The following is a 14,016-nucleotide window of genomic DNA, read 5'->3' as shown; positions in this document are numbered from 1 at the left end:
CCAATTCCAGTACACCCTAATAACAGTTGACATTATTAAAATAAACAGGGGGGAGGGGGATAACAGAGAAATAGAGATCACTTCTGAATCAAAAGTCAAATCAACTATACATAAAAGCCAACATCCCAAACACTGAAAACTCTACTGATATGAAACACTTTTTCCCCATTCTGAAATATACGTAGAGTATTATATTTAGTTAAGTGTTAAACACAACAGCTATCGAGAAAAGAAAATCAGTTTTAACCAAAGATGGTCATTTCATCAGTAGGAAAAACATGGGAGGGTATGCACTTCTCACCCCTGTGGCATCCCAGCACCTGGAGCTAAGAGGAGCTGGACAGATGATACAGAGCTTGCTCGGGAGCTTCCCCTTACAAGGGCTCCCTGGGCAGAGGAAGGCAAGGGGTACTGAGTCTGAGAATCCTGCAGTGGCTGAGCAAGGGGAGGGGTAGGTTCAAAGGCCCAGGCACAGGCACTGAGCTTTGGAGGACCACAGGAAGCTGAGCCCACCCAGGGCAGAGGGGCTGAAGAGCAGAGAGGAGGAAGCTGGGTACTAAAAACGGCCCTGAGTTTTAGGCTGGCACTTACATTCGATCAGGAAGTCAGGAGCAGCGCCCAATACCACAGTTAAGAAAAGTTAGGCCGGACGTGGTGGCTCACGCCTGTAATCCCAGCACTTTGGGAGGGCGAGGCGGGCAGATCACGAGGTCAGGAGATCGAGACCATCCTGGCTAACATGGTGAAACCCCGTCTGTACTAAAAATACAAAAAAATTAGCCGGGCATGGCGGCGGGCGCCTGTAGTCCCAGCTACTCGGGAGGCTGAGGCAGGAGAATGGCGTAAACCCGGGAGGCGGAGCTTGCAGTGAGCCGAGATCCGGCCACTGCACTCCAGCCTGGGTGACAGAGGGAGACTCCATCTTAAAAAAAAATAAAAATAAAAAAATTTTTAAAAAGCTAACATTCAAGAAGTGTGTGTGTATGTGTATGGGTGCATGTACGTGTGTGTATGTATGTCTCAAAAATAAAAAAAAGAAAAGTTATCCTGACAAATCTGAGAATTATCAGGGTCAGAGCATTTGTTCTAGGGGTTTTCCAAAAGGACTACTGCATCCTAGGTCTGAGAGTTGCACTGCTTATGAAATAAGGTGCCAAGTGGCATACAGTAGCGCAAGCCTGTAATCTCAGCTACTCGAGAGGCAGAAAGCAGGAGGACTGCTTGAGGCCAAGAGTTCGAGTCCAGCCCTGGCAACATAGCGAGATTCCCATTTCTAAAAATAAAAACAAAGTTCCAAGGTCAAAAAGACATGGAACACACATCCTCTGCCCCCAACAGGTTTATAAATACTTGCTAAAATAGTAAAAGCTCTAATGAGTCCTATAATTAAAAGCCTATTCAATTCTCAAAGTTAGGTCAGTGGTTCCAAAGTCAGTCTTTGGAAATACAAGCGTGCAAGCACTGACTGTAGCTTGCTGTGGGTAGGTGGAAGGAGTTACTGAGCCTGTGGCGTGGCTGGATTTATGTCAGACTAGAAAATAAACGTCCTACAAGACTGTAGTCTGCAGTTTATCAAGCCCTTTTCAAATGGGCAAGGCTACTGTGTGCTGCACTAGAGTGGGAGCAATGGGGATTCAGGGTTCTTTTTAATTCTCCAGAGTAATGGTTCTCAAAGTGTCATCCTCAAGGTGGCAATACACCAGGACACTTGTTCAAAATACAAACTCCCTCTGAGACGCCCAGAATCAGAAACTCCAGGGCAGTAGGGCAAAGCCCGCAGTCTGCAGTTTATCAAGCCCTCCAGGTGACTGGTCTTATATTCCATTAGAGGGCTGGGCGCAGTGGCTCACACCTGTAATCCCAGCACTCTGGAAGGCCAAGGCAGGCAGATCACTTGAGGTCAGGAGTTTGAGACCAGCCTGGCCAACAGGGCAAACAAAACCCTGTCTCTACTAAAACTATAAAAATTAGCCAGGCATGGTGGTGGGTGCCTGTAATCCCAGTTAGTTGGGAGGCTGAGGCAGGCGAATCGCTTGAACCCGGGAGGCAGAGGTTGCAGTGAGCCTAGATCACGCCATCGCACTCCAGTCTGGGCAGAGAGCGAGACTCCATCTCAAAAAAAAAAAAAAAAATTATCAATTACTTCTTCACCGTCCAAACACCACTGTCTGGCCAATACCTGAAAGGCAATGAACAGAAGTCAGTCAGCAGCTCCATGCCCACCCTAAGGAGGTGGGACTCAGAGCTCACTACAGAGAATGGAGATAAAGGAACAGGGAAAACATCTGAAAGTCCAAGTCACCGCCCCCCATACCCACAATCCTAAATTCCAGGAAGCGGGTTAAAAATAATCCAGGAACAAGTTTCCCGATCAGGAGGAGTGCGCAGACAGCACAGCGCCAGCCTGGTGGGCTGAAGGCCCAGGGCTCCCTCTGCTCCAGCACCAGGCGGTAGGCATGGGGGTGGCAGCCAAGGCCAGCTACCTCCTCCCATGCAACCACCACCAAGAAGGCCCGGCCCCTTGGGCACAGGACCACAAGGACCCACACCACCAGCTGCCCACCCCGCTGTGCCAGGCACCCTGCCAGCCAGAAGCACGCCAGGCTAAGGGGGAAGGACCTGCCCCCAACAAAATGGAGATTTTTTTTTCTCAAAAAAAAAAAAAAAAAAAAGAATAATAACGAAACATGAACACACTCTTCTTTAAAGATTAAAAAAAAAAAAAAAAAAAAGGAAATAAAAATGCCCAAAACATCCCCTGTTCACAGGCCTGAACTGAGCTGGTTTCACGGAGGCTGGAGGGACAATGTGATGGTCAGGAAAGCAGAGCTGTGTTGGGGATGCGGTGTAGGGAATCTGACATGCCAGGGAGCTCGCAGTCAGGAAGAAGGAAAAGCACACACATGCTGGCCTCCGAGTCAGCGCTTCCGCCCCACTGACGCTGTTTTCTAGCCGAGGCCTTGGGAGGTTTCATAAGCCTCGGTTTTCTCATCTGTAAAATTATTCTGACAGCCGTTCGCTCAACAGAGACCCTGAGGGTTCACCAAGGGGCCCGGCCCTCCCTGAGGAAAACTCAATCAAAGCAGTCCCCTTCCTACAAGGCTTCCAAATTCCAAAGACGTTTATTTTCTAGTCTGACATAAATCCAGCCACGCCACAGGCTCAGTAACTCCTTCCACCTACCCACAGCAAGCAACAGGGAAGCAGGTGGGAGAAGAAACCTCTGCTGGAGAACTGCTGAAGAAGCGAGGCTTCATGCTACCAGTTTTTTCGTGTGAATTACCGCTCAAGAAATACGTGGTACCAGGAAACCGCATCACACATACTAAAGGAATACTCAAACAGTACCTTTCTTCATCTGGAGTTCAGGGGGCAGTTTAACAACTTTGAAGTCACCACATTGAACACGTTCCCAAAGTTCGACAAAACTATACCTAAAATAACTGCAGGCTAAGGCTCAGTCTCCAAGTTCCAGACTGTTTTTCATTTCTACTCAATGGTTCATTGCTGTAAAATTCTACCCAAGAAATTACTCTGTCCTTAAGCAAGAAATCGCTTGAAGGCCACACCCCAAAGAAGAGCTTTCCCTGTTTAGATATGCACCCTTCAAGTCCTCCATCCATTAACATGCTATGGATTTATGGCCAGCACTGTGCGGTGCCCCCAGTGCACAGACATCACTCCCAGACATGGTTCTGTGTCCACCACTGACTCTGCAACATGCAATCTGCCAACACGTGGCCACTGGGACAGCCACACAGCACCCCGGCCGTCCGACAGGCTATTTGGCATCTGTGGCACACGTGTGCCCCAGTCCTGCACCAACCACCATGGAACATACGACCAGACTGATGCCACCTCCGCCCTGCCAAGTAGCATATACTCAATTCTGGACCGGGGTTTGGAACCCAAAAGCATCATAAACTTAAGCAAGCGTTTCTCCAGAGAGATCCTATGAAGCTCCCAGACATGGTTCTGTGTCCACAGGATCTCAGCACCAAAAACATGAGAAGAAACAAGAGCATGTTCTCAGTTAAAGGTGGGGAGGCAGAGGCCACTGTCCAGTAGAGAGATGGAAAAATAAGCAGACATGTATACTGACGTTTATTTACAGCAGGAGAAAACAAGAGGCGCAATCTCATGATGAAGAGAACGGAGGCTCTGGGATCTTGCCCGCTGCCCTGGCCCAGCAGTCAGTCCTGGCCCTTGAAATTTCTTCACCTATAAACTGAAGAACGGTAACTTGGAGGGAGAGGGGTCACACGGAGAGCAGCATCTAGCTGGGTCAATCCTGAAATCCCACTAAAACCATAAATCTAAAAACCACCACATACCTGAAACGGAGAGAAGACAACTGCAATGAAATCTCAGAAGCTGGAAAGTAAGTAGGGGTTTTTTGTTGTTGTTGTTCTGTTTTTTTTTAAAAAAGGAGGGGGTGGGGGGAGTAGAGGAAGACAACACTAAACCGGAAGTGCAGAAAGCAGAGAACTTTTTTTTTTTTTTTTTTTTTTGGAGGCAGAGTCTCGCTCTGTCACCCAGGCTGGAGTGCAATGGCACCCTCTCGACTCACTGCAACTTTCACTTCCCCGGTTCAAGCAATTCTCCTGCCTCAGCCTGCCAAGCAGCTGGGATTACAGGCGTGCACCACCACGCCTGGCTAATTTTTGTGTTTTTGGTAGAGAAGGGGTTTCACCATGTTGGCCAGACTGGTCTTGAAATCCTGACCTCAAATGATCCACCTGCTTTGGCCTCCCAAAGTGCTGAGTTACAGGCATGAGCCACTGCGCCCGGCCAGCAGAGAACTAACTTAACTCACAGTGCTGGACCCCCAGCTCTCAGGAATGACCGCACCAGGTCCCTCTGCTGTGGGAATGAGTGAACCAGGCAGAGCCTCAAAGTCAGCTATGGAAGTGGGTAGACAGTCAGACAGCTTGCCCCACACCTCACAGCCAGGCTCCCAAAGCCAAGGAAATGATGGAAAATATACTATCTGCAAAGGAAGGAAAAATTGAGGATATATGGACCAGACCGCAGCAGACACAGCCGGAAGCAGAGGCAGCATATTTAAAAACAGGGAACGAAGGCCAGGCACAGAGCCTCACGCCTGTAATCCCAGCACTTTGGGAGGCTGAGGCGTGTGGATCACCTGAGGTCAGGAGTTCGAGACCAGCCTAACCAACATGGTGAAACCACATCTCTACTAAAAAATACAAAAATTAGCCAGGCATGGTGGTGGGTGCCTGTAATCCAGCTACTCAGGAGGCTGAGGCAGGAGAATTGCTTGAACCTCGGAGGCAGATGTTGCAGTGAATGGAGATCACGCCATTGCACTCCAGCCTGGGTGACAGAACGAGACTCCATCTCAAAAAAGAAAAAAGAACATTTGAGGGCCGGTCCAGAAGGTTCACTACCCAAGTAACAAACTTTCAGAAAGAAAGAACACAGAAAATGGAAGGGGGGCAGGGGGGTGGGGGGAATCAAAGAAAAAAATCAACAAAAAGACCTGAGTCACTTAACAGAAAGGGCCTAACCAAGTATTTGTCACGAGAAACGAAAACAGCCCCACTCCAAGACGCATAACTGTGAAACTTCAGAACACAAGGAAAAAGTTCAGATCCCATTAGGTCCAGGAAGAACAGCACAGCCTGCACACACAGAAGCCAGTGCTGGCGGGGCCTCCATCTTCAACAGCAATACCGGAAGCTAAAACACAGTGGAGAAACACCTTTAAAATTCTGGAGGAAATGAATGTCCACCCTGCAATTTTATACCATGCTAAAATATCAACTGAGGGAGAAGGAAAAAAGAAATTTTTGAAAAGCCTGTCTCCCACATTGCCTGTTCACAGAAAATAGCACACTATATGCCCAGTCAACACCCTGCATAAGCCAAGAAAGACAATGACAGGAGAGACCAAAAAAAAAAAGATATTCAACACAAGAGAGCAGCAGAAGGACCCCAGAGGATGAGGGCAAAGGAAGACCAGAGGATGGGGGTAGCACAAGAAGCACAGAAGATATGCAGGGGACGAAGGGCACAGGTGCCCACCCGAACTTCCTAAGACAAGGTTGCAATAACTGCAGAGTGCTGGGTTGCATGAGCTGTTAAGTATTACCAAAAGAAAAGAATTCCAAAAGAGATCTGATCAGTAACGATGGCTGAGTAATAACGGCCGGGCTGTGGATCAGTCTGCAGTCCATCAGTGTACACGCTGCATTCCGACCTCACTGACATTCCCACATCTCTGCTGGGAAAGAGAGGGGAGTCCATGTGAGGAAAACAGGCAAGCAGAAGAGAAATACATCCTCATCCGCAGGGTCCAAAGTCTATAGACTACACCTGAAACCAGAAAAAAAAAAAAAGGCAGCAATTTTTTTTTTTGAGATGGAGTTTCACTCTGTCACCCAGGCTAGAGTGCAGTGGCACCATCTCAGTTCGCTGCAACCTCCACCTCCCAGGTTCAAAGACTTCTCCTGCCTCAGTCTCCCAAGTAGCTGGGATTACAGGCGCCCACCACCACACCCAGCTAATTTTTCGCATTTTTAGTAGAGACGGAGTTTCACCATGTTGGCCAAGCTGGTCTTCAACTCCTGACCTCAAGTGATCCACCCGCCTCAGCCTCCCAATGTGCTGGGAATAGAGGCGTGAGCCACGGCGCCCAATTTTTGATGTTCCTCATAAATTGAGGAGTAACAAAAACGAAAATCAACCAGGAGAGATCAAAGGGGCTACCCTCGGGGAATAAGAAATGGAGGGAAGTGGAAGCAGCTGCTATCTTTCCCAACCAACCTTACAAAACTACCCATTAGACATTCCTAAATAAAAACTAAACAAAATCCTAAGTAATTACAAATAAAACAAAGGATGTGCACCTGTAACAGTTCTTTCAAACCTTACGGCCTAAAATTCTCTTAAAAAACAGGAAGAGACTTAAAATAATAGGAAGATAAACCCCAGCTACGTATTTCGTAAGCATTAATTTAAAACTTGAAATGTTCCCACAATGTATTCAGATATCAATAGGGCGCAGAACAGAAAAGGTTTCTTTTGCTGACGAAGAACCCTCAAGAAACACAATGGAAGGCCTCTAGAGTCAACAACGTTGTTCCCTGGGTGCGCATAAAGTGACTGGCAACCACCAATTTGGGATGTTTCACAGTTTGTACCAAGCAAAGGCGTATCTCAGTTTATTTCCCCTAATAAACTGAGGAGCAAACCAGGGAGCCATTTACGATTAAGAAACTCCATAGTCAACCTCAGGAGGCAGTTTTTTTTTTCTTTTTCCCAAAGCATTTGGCACTGAGATTTTTTATAATTTCCACTGCAAAAACATAATTATGGGAAATAAGTGCTACAAACCAGTCTGACGACAGTGGCTGATTCTACGTGGCGAGCCGTGGATAACAGAGTGCAACTTCTGTTTCCTGCACTCACGCCAGCCACAAGATTCCATTAATGATAATCAGCTGAGCTAAGGCATTAAAAAAAGCCACAGAAAGGTGGGTTGGGTGTGGTCCACTTCCTGCAGGTAAGGAGCTTCCACAACGGCAGCTCTGAATCACCGGGAATAATCACCCAAATAAAGAGCTAAGTGACCCATTTCTCAGGACAGCACTGGACGCCTGGACTCCAGCTTTAGAGTGTGTGTAACTGCACAAGCACAGCAGAAAGCAGCAGTGACCATCGACAGGCTCATCCCCTCAGTAACTGTTCACCCTACATCTTGCACCAGGATCCTCGAAAAATACTGAACTGAAAATGAACCTCAACCTGCACCACATTAGGCAGTTCAGCTCCACGTATCAGAACGCAGCTCCAAGAAGAGCATCAAAGTCAGTAAGAGGAAGGGAATTAACTGCTTAGCGCAGGGCCACTCTGCTCCATTAGCATGCTAGAAAATCTAATCTGACCAATTCCTACTTGAAGTTCACTTGGTTCTATGTGAAATGCTATCAAGAACGCTCACTCCCAGATCTGAGACTGGACTCCTCCAAAAGTTTCGGTTTTTCTAATTTAAAAAAACCTTGTGACCATCCTCCCCATCAAAAAAGAACACTTTCAAGCATAACAAATTCTTACCATTGTTACACTTTGGAACATGGAGTAGTGAAAATAGGTTTTTTGTTTTTTGACACTCACGTAGGCAACTAACAGTAACTAACAGTAACTGAGTACTTTCCTTATTACTCTTTAGCATTGATCCGCAAAAAGGATCATAGAGCATAGGGAGTAATGAAACACTATAAAATGTTCACTGAGAGTTCAAGTCACCAAGCTGAGTGAACAGTAAAAAAATCCACCTAGGCTGTCCTACTGACACCTGGGCCCCCACTCGTATCCCTGGACTTCCTCTTCCCTGAAGTGCTGCAATGCCTTCTAAAGGGGCACCCAGCACTCCCCACACCTGAGAAAGCAGGAGCCCCACAGGACAGATCATCTGCTCAAAAATGTGCCATACTTTCTGCTGTCTACAGATCCAAGGCCTCCCCCAGGTCCACAGGCACCCCACTGCCCCAAGGCAGGCAGCCGACCTCTTGAAAACAGGATGGACTGAGGCTCTGAACTCTGCCTCCCACAGCTCCGGGCACCATACTCTGCAGGCTCCCCAGTCCAATACTGTCAGTCACCAGAGCACACTCCACAGTTCAGCAAGTCCCCGAGGTGCTCTCAGAACCCACGTCTCAGAAGTCCTGACTCTTCACACCCAGTAACACACCAACCTTCCCCCAGGGTGCAGATGGTAACAGGGTAACTGGGCAGGCATCTCCCAAGGAAGGAACGGAAAAGAACCCGTGGAAATGTGACACTAACAAGAAAAAAAAAGTACAAGAGCACTTAAGCCACAATTAAATGCAGCTGTCCTGTGTTTGCCTTCATTTCCCAGAGTCCCAGAGTGCACAGGCTTCCCTAGGGTGAGCAGAGCACTTGAGAAAAGCTCCCTATGTTCCCAAACCGGCCATTAGACACCGGTCTCACTACCCCGATGCAAGGGGCATTCTCAGCAAAGGTCTGTTTATCCAAGCAGCAAGAAAAACAGAAGGGGAACGAGGGGGACAGGATGATGTTAACAAGGAGAAACTTCAGGTTTTTAAGCTATTCCTCTAAATTATCTGAGTTTTCAAATATGAAACTGTGTTAAACTTACAACTTCGAAACATGGTAAATTAACCAGGCCCTGCAATTTGCAATACATGTGACGTATATAATTCAGTATTTTTCAAACTGTGGGTCAGGAACCAGTGGGCTGTGAAATCAATCTAGTGTTGCAACCAGCTCCTTTTTTAAATGTACCACAACAGCACATCACAAGCACAGGCTGAGCATCCCTGATCCAAAATGCTCCAAAATATGAAACTTTTTGAGCGCCAACATGACGCTCAAAGGAAATGCTCATTGGAGCACTTCTGATTTCGGATGTTCAACAAGTATATAATGCAAATATTCCAAACTTCGGCCGGGCGCGGTGGCTCAAGCCTGTAATCCCAGCACTTTGGGAGGCCGAGACGGGCGGATCACGAGGTCAGGAGATCGAGACCATCCTGGCTAACACGGTGAAACCCCGTCTCTACTAAAAAATACAGAAAACTAGCCGGGCGCGGTGGCGGGCGCCTGTAGTCCCAACTACTCGGGAGGCTGAGGCAGGAGAATGGCGTGAACCCGGGAGGCGGAGCTTGCAGTGAGCTGAGATCTGGCCACTGCACTCCAGCCTGGGTGACAGAGCGAGACTCCGTCTCAAAAAAAAAAAAAAAAATTCCAAACTTCGAAACACTTCGAAGTTTTCGAAGTGTTTGGTCCCAAGCATTTTGGATGAGGGATACTCAACCCGTAGTAAGGATTAGTACTGTCTCCTGAAACTTGTTTTTGATCCTGATGTAAAATTTATTTCTTACATGGGTCACGGTCCAGAAAAGTTGAAAAGTGACTGATAAAATTTGGTAACAGAAATGTGCAAACCGAAATCTCATTTTTAAATCACATTTCTGCAAACTCAAAGCCAATTGGTGTTCCTGCCTCCATCCGAAGCTTTCCTTTTAATCTCAATTGAGTGAAACAAGAAATGCTCAATGAAAGACGGAGTACTTATAGCCACAGATCAGCCCGCTTTCTTTATGTTTACTTGTCGTCACTACCTTCATTCAGTTTATGATGTCTATTTTTTTCCCCTACTGAAATATAAAACTGGGGTTTAGGAGAAAAAAAGGAAAGGCTTCAGCAACTTTCATTAAACATTTACTTAAAGTGGTAACCTCATTCAGATCTACCACTTTCAACCCCTCCCCTAGGACCTGGCACATGGAAGTTCAATAAGGGCTGCTGATTGAATAAATTAAAAAATCGGCCTCCTATTTCTAATTTATTTGGCCAATCCAACTGGCAATGAGATAAACTTTAATGTTTGCAAAAGTAACCACAAAACAGTAACACTGCATGGTGAGTGGGAGTAGGAGGAGCAGTAGTTTCCAATAACAAATCTGCCATATAATATACGATCTCACCTTGGTCAGTTAAGCGTCCCTTGGTCTCTACATCTACAAAATGGTATAATACCTACATCTCAAACGGTACCAGTAAGAATCAAGAGGCATAAAAATGATTTGCAAAACACGGAAGAATGGTGTTTATACTAACATGGTTGTTATTTTTCAAGCATCCTTGCCTAGGCCACCTAAATTCACTCTGCCTTTTTTTTTTTTTTTTTTTTTGAGATGGTGTCTGGCTCTGTCGCCCAGGCTGAGGTTCAATGGCATGATCTCAGCTCAATGCAACCTCCGGGTTCAAGCGATTCTCCTGCTTCAGCCTCCTGAGTAGCTGGGACTACAGGCCTGTGCCACCACGCCCAGCTTATTTTTTTGATTTTTAGTAGAAACAGGGTTTCACCTTGTTAGCAAGGATGGTCTCAATCTCCTGACCTCATGATCCGCCCGCTCCGGCCTCTCAAAGTGCTGGGATTACAGACTCTGCTGTCTTTCTAAGCCAACTCCTTATAAGCCCTGGTCAGGAGACAAGAAAAAGGGAGGGCTATGAGGCCTATCAGGGCAAGCCATAGAAGAGATATGGACTTCTCTCCTCCCATTTAGCAGACAACAGTTGAAAGCGGGTGTGCTTTTAATTGAATCTTCAGCAACAACTCTTAGGGAAGCCTCCCAGGGCAGCAGCAACTGCTCATTTGAAGTAGAAAATAAATGTGCTTGTTGTTTTTCTTTTGGGGGTGGGGAAGGAGAAAAGAATGTTCTTCCCCAAATGATACACTTTGTTACCATACAGTCCGTAGATGTACTTAGGTACAGGAATGACTGGCAGAAGCCAACTTTCCTACCTCTAAAACTGTAAAACTGTTAACAGCTGAAAATCTGATCATCTTTTCTCCTGAGAAACACTTACCATCTTTCATACTGAGAAAACAAAAACAGTTCCCATGTAACACAATCTAACAGATACATAACAGTTGAGAGGCAAAGTTATTAAGGAAATGTATCCTCTTTTCCCAAGATTTAAGAACTCTGATCCACTCAAAAAAAAAAAAAAAAAAGGACAAAAATGAAAAGGTGAGATACTAGGTATCACCTGGTAACCATCTGATACTGACTTCACAGCACCAGCCAAAGGGGCTTTAGTACCTTTTCAAACTGATTGGCTATCCACAAAGGCCAATTAACCTAGTAAGTGAGGCATTTGTGCTAGACTCCAACCTGATGCACACGGTATAAATGTCAACCTAAAGGAAATATTGATAAAAATTTTTTTAAAAAATCATTACAAGAGTCCTTCTTGTTCGACTGGTAAGAAATTCGTTTTTTCACCCAGTTCACTCTGACCTACACACCTCTAAATTCATACCAAAGCGGCTTTAGGAAATACCAAGAAACCACATCTGATTGTTACCCAGCAGTCAGCAGAAGTTTAGGTTTTGAATGCATGCTAAATTCAACGCTCCTTAAACGAGAGTCGACAAAAGAATATTCTTCAAGCATCTTCCCAGTCACTCTTAAGATACTGTTACTGCTTAAATATATATATTTATTTACTGCTTAAACATTTATATACACACATATATATACTGCTTAAATATATACATACACACAGTTGGAGTAAAATTCTAGCTGCCATTAAAGCGGTAACTTTGAGTTCTTATTTTTCCAGAATTCAAACGTGAACAGTGAAATCCAGTTTTCTTTTTATGGTTTCAAAAAAAGAAGGGAGAGGGATGATCTCACTGGAAAACGCGGGCAGACTCCAGAGGCAGTCCCAGGTCTGGGCACTGTGCTTCTCAGCCCTCAACACACAGGGAATGAGCCTGTTGGTATCTATAAGTCAACCGGTAATCTACTTGGATGCTTCTGGTTTTCTTCGAACACTTAACGTTCACTCAGCTAGACTGGGAGAGCAAACTTTCCTGACATATCCTAATTGTATCCTAAGATTTCAATCCTAAGCATTTTGCCACCATTTCTGCGCCTACAAACTTTACAAGAGTTAGCCAAGGACGGTGGTTTTGTTTTTCAAAGGGCTAAAAGCAGTCCCCAATGGCAACAAAAACAACAAAAAACCTTTAACTTATACATGTAAATTTGAAATTCAACTCCTCCCCCATCCCTCAAAAAGTCGCTGGTAGGCCAAGATGTCACCAAGTACCGAAGGAGAGGTTTACTGGGCGAAGAACTCCTGTAAATGCAACCAAGTCTCAAAGTGAAAGGCCCGGGACCCTGGTGTGCGGCTGTGCGAGGGATTCCTCCTTCCAGAAGGTTTGCAGCTCGCACTTCCCCCCAGTCCGCAGGTGCAAGGGGGCTCCAGGCAAAGCCACTCCAAGTGGAACTCGCGGTTACACCTTCCTCCACTCCGCCCTGCCTACTCCGCTCGGGCCCGGACGAGTCCAGGCGCGCTCCCCGTCCCCGCCCTGCCCAGGTCTCCCGCCCGCCCGCCCGGGGGTGGGGGACGAGCCTGGGGGGGCGCGTCCTGGGGGCCGCCGCCAACCCGGCCCGCACGCAGGGCCCAGGGACCCGGCGGGGGCCTCCAAGGGCATCCCTCCACCTCACTTCTCCCGGGGAGGAGGCCACCCAGGGCCTGCAGCTCCGGAGGAGTGTTGGGGCGAGGGGAGCGCGTAGGACGAGGCGCCCGCACCCCCACATCCGGACCCAGGCCGCGGTCCCTACGGCTCCTGCAAGCACACGCCGGAGACCTCGGCCGCCAGAGCCGGCAGGGACATCAGGGGCTCGGACTCGGACCCCCGGCCGAGCTGGACGCGCGGGGAGCCAGGCTCTGGCGCGACCCCGGCCAGCTGGGCGTAGGGGGGCGCCGTGTGGACACCGCCAAGTTGCCGCTTCCGCCCCGGTCGCGCATCCCGGCCCCGCGGCCCCGCGGCCCGCGCCCGCCTACCTGCATGCCGGGCAGGCCCGACTGCACCGGGGAGTGAGCCATGGCGCTCAGGACGGCTACTTCCTGGCACGGGACGGCCGGGCCGCGGCGATCCGCGCGGGGCGGCGAGGCCCGCGGGCCGCGCGCAACCCTCGGGCGGCGGGGCCGGCCGGAGCCCGAGGCCACCCCAGCCCCGGCGGGTCCCGGCCGGGCGGCGGGGGCTCAGCTGCGGGTGGCGGGCCGCGTCTCCATGCACCGCGCGGGGGAGGAGCTGCTGGGGGCGCGGGGCCTCGCGCGAACTGCCGCCGCCGCCGCTGCTGCTGGGCTGGAGCCGGGCGGCCTGGGCCCGCGCGCGCTGGCCGCTGGAGCGGGAGTGGGCGCGCACAGCCCGCCGAGCCCGCGAGCGCCAAGCGCGTCCCGCCCCGGCCCGGCCCCCGCGCCCGCCCCCGCGGCCCGGCCGGGGACCCCGCCCCGCGCTTCCGGGAGGGGGAGGGGAGAGGCCGGTGGCCGCGCGGGAGCCCTAGGCCGCAGCCGCCGCCGCCGCCTGCCGGCCCGGCCCGGGTCCCAGCTGCTCCCGCGGCGCTCCCACGCCCCCGCGGGCGGGCGGGCGGCTGGGCCGGGAGGGGGCCTCGGCTGGGGCGGGCGCTGGGAGGGACCGAGTCG

General features: G+C 49.1%; 1 protein-coding gene across 2 annotated transcripts in view; it reads right to left on the bottom strand.

The window, feature by feature from the left end:
* LOC105477666 (serine/threonine kinase 24) overlaps nt 1–13,710 on the bottom strand; it is a 129,754-nt gene extending 116,044 nt beyond the window's left edge. Inside the window, exon 1 of one of the 2 annotated variants that reach the window (XM_071081107.1) lies at nt 13,375–13,710. In XM_071081107.1, the coding sequence (XP_070937208.1) occupies nt 13,375–13,416 (42 nt within the window). In that variant the 5' untranslated portion in view covers nt 13,417–13,710. Of the gene's footprint in view, nt 1–8,531; nt 8,607–13,374 lie in introns of those variants that run through there. The other variant, XM_011734301.3, reaches the window with a different exon arrangement.
* Between the last annotated feature and the right edge of the window lie 306 nt (nt 13,711–14,016).

Source organism: Macaca nemestrina, chromosome 16 (genome assembly GCF_043159975.1).
Source record: "Macaca nemestrina isolate mMacNem1 chromosome 16, mMacNem.hap1, whole genome shotgun sequence".
Lineage (NCBI taxonomy): Eukaryota > Metazoa > Chordata > Mammalia > Primates > Cercopithecidae > Macaca > Macaca nemestrina.
The sequence above is the reverse complement of the archived record's forward strand: the minus strand, read 5'-3'. Positions and strand labels throughout refer to the sequence as shown.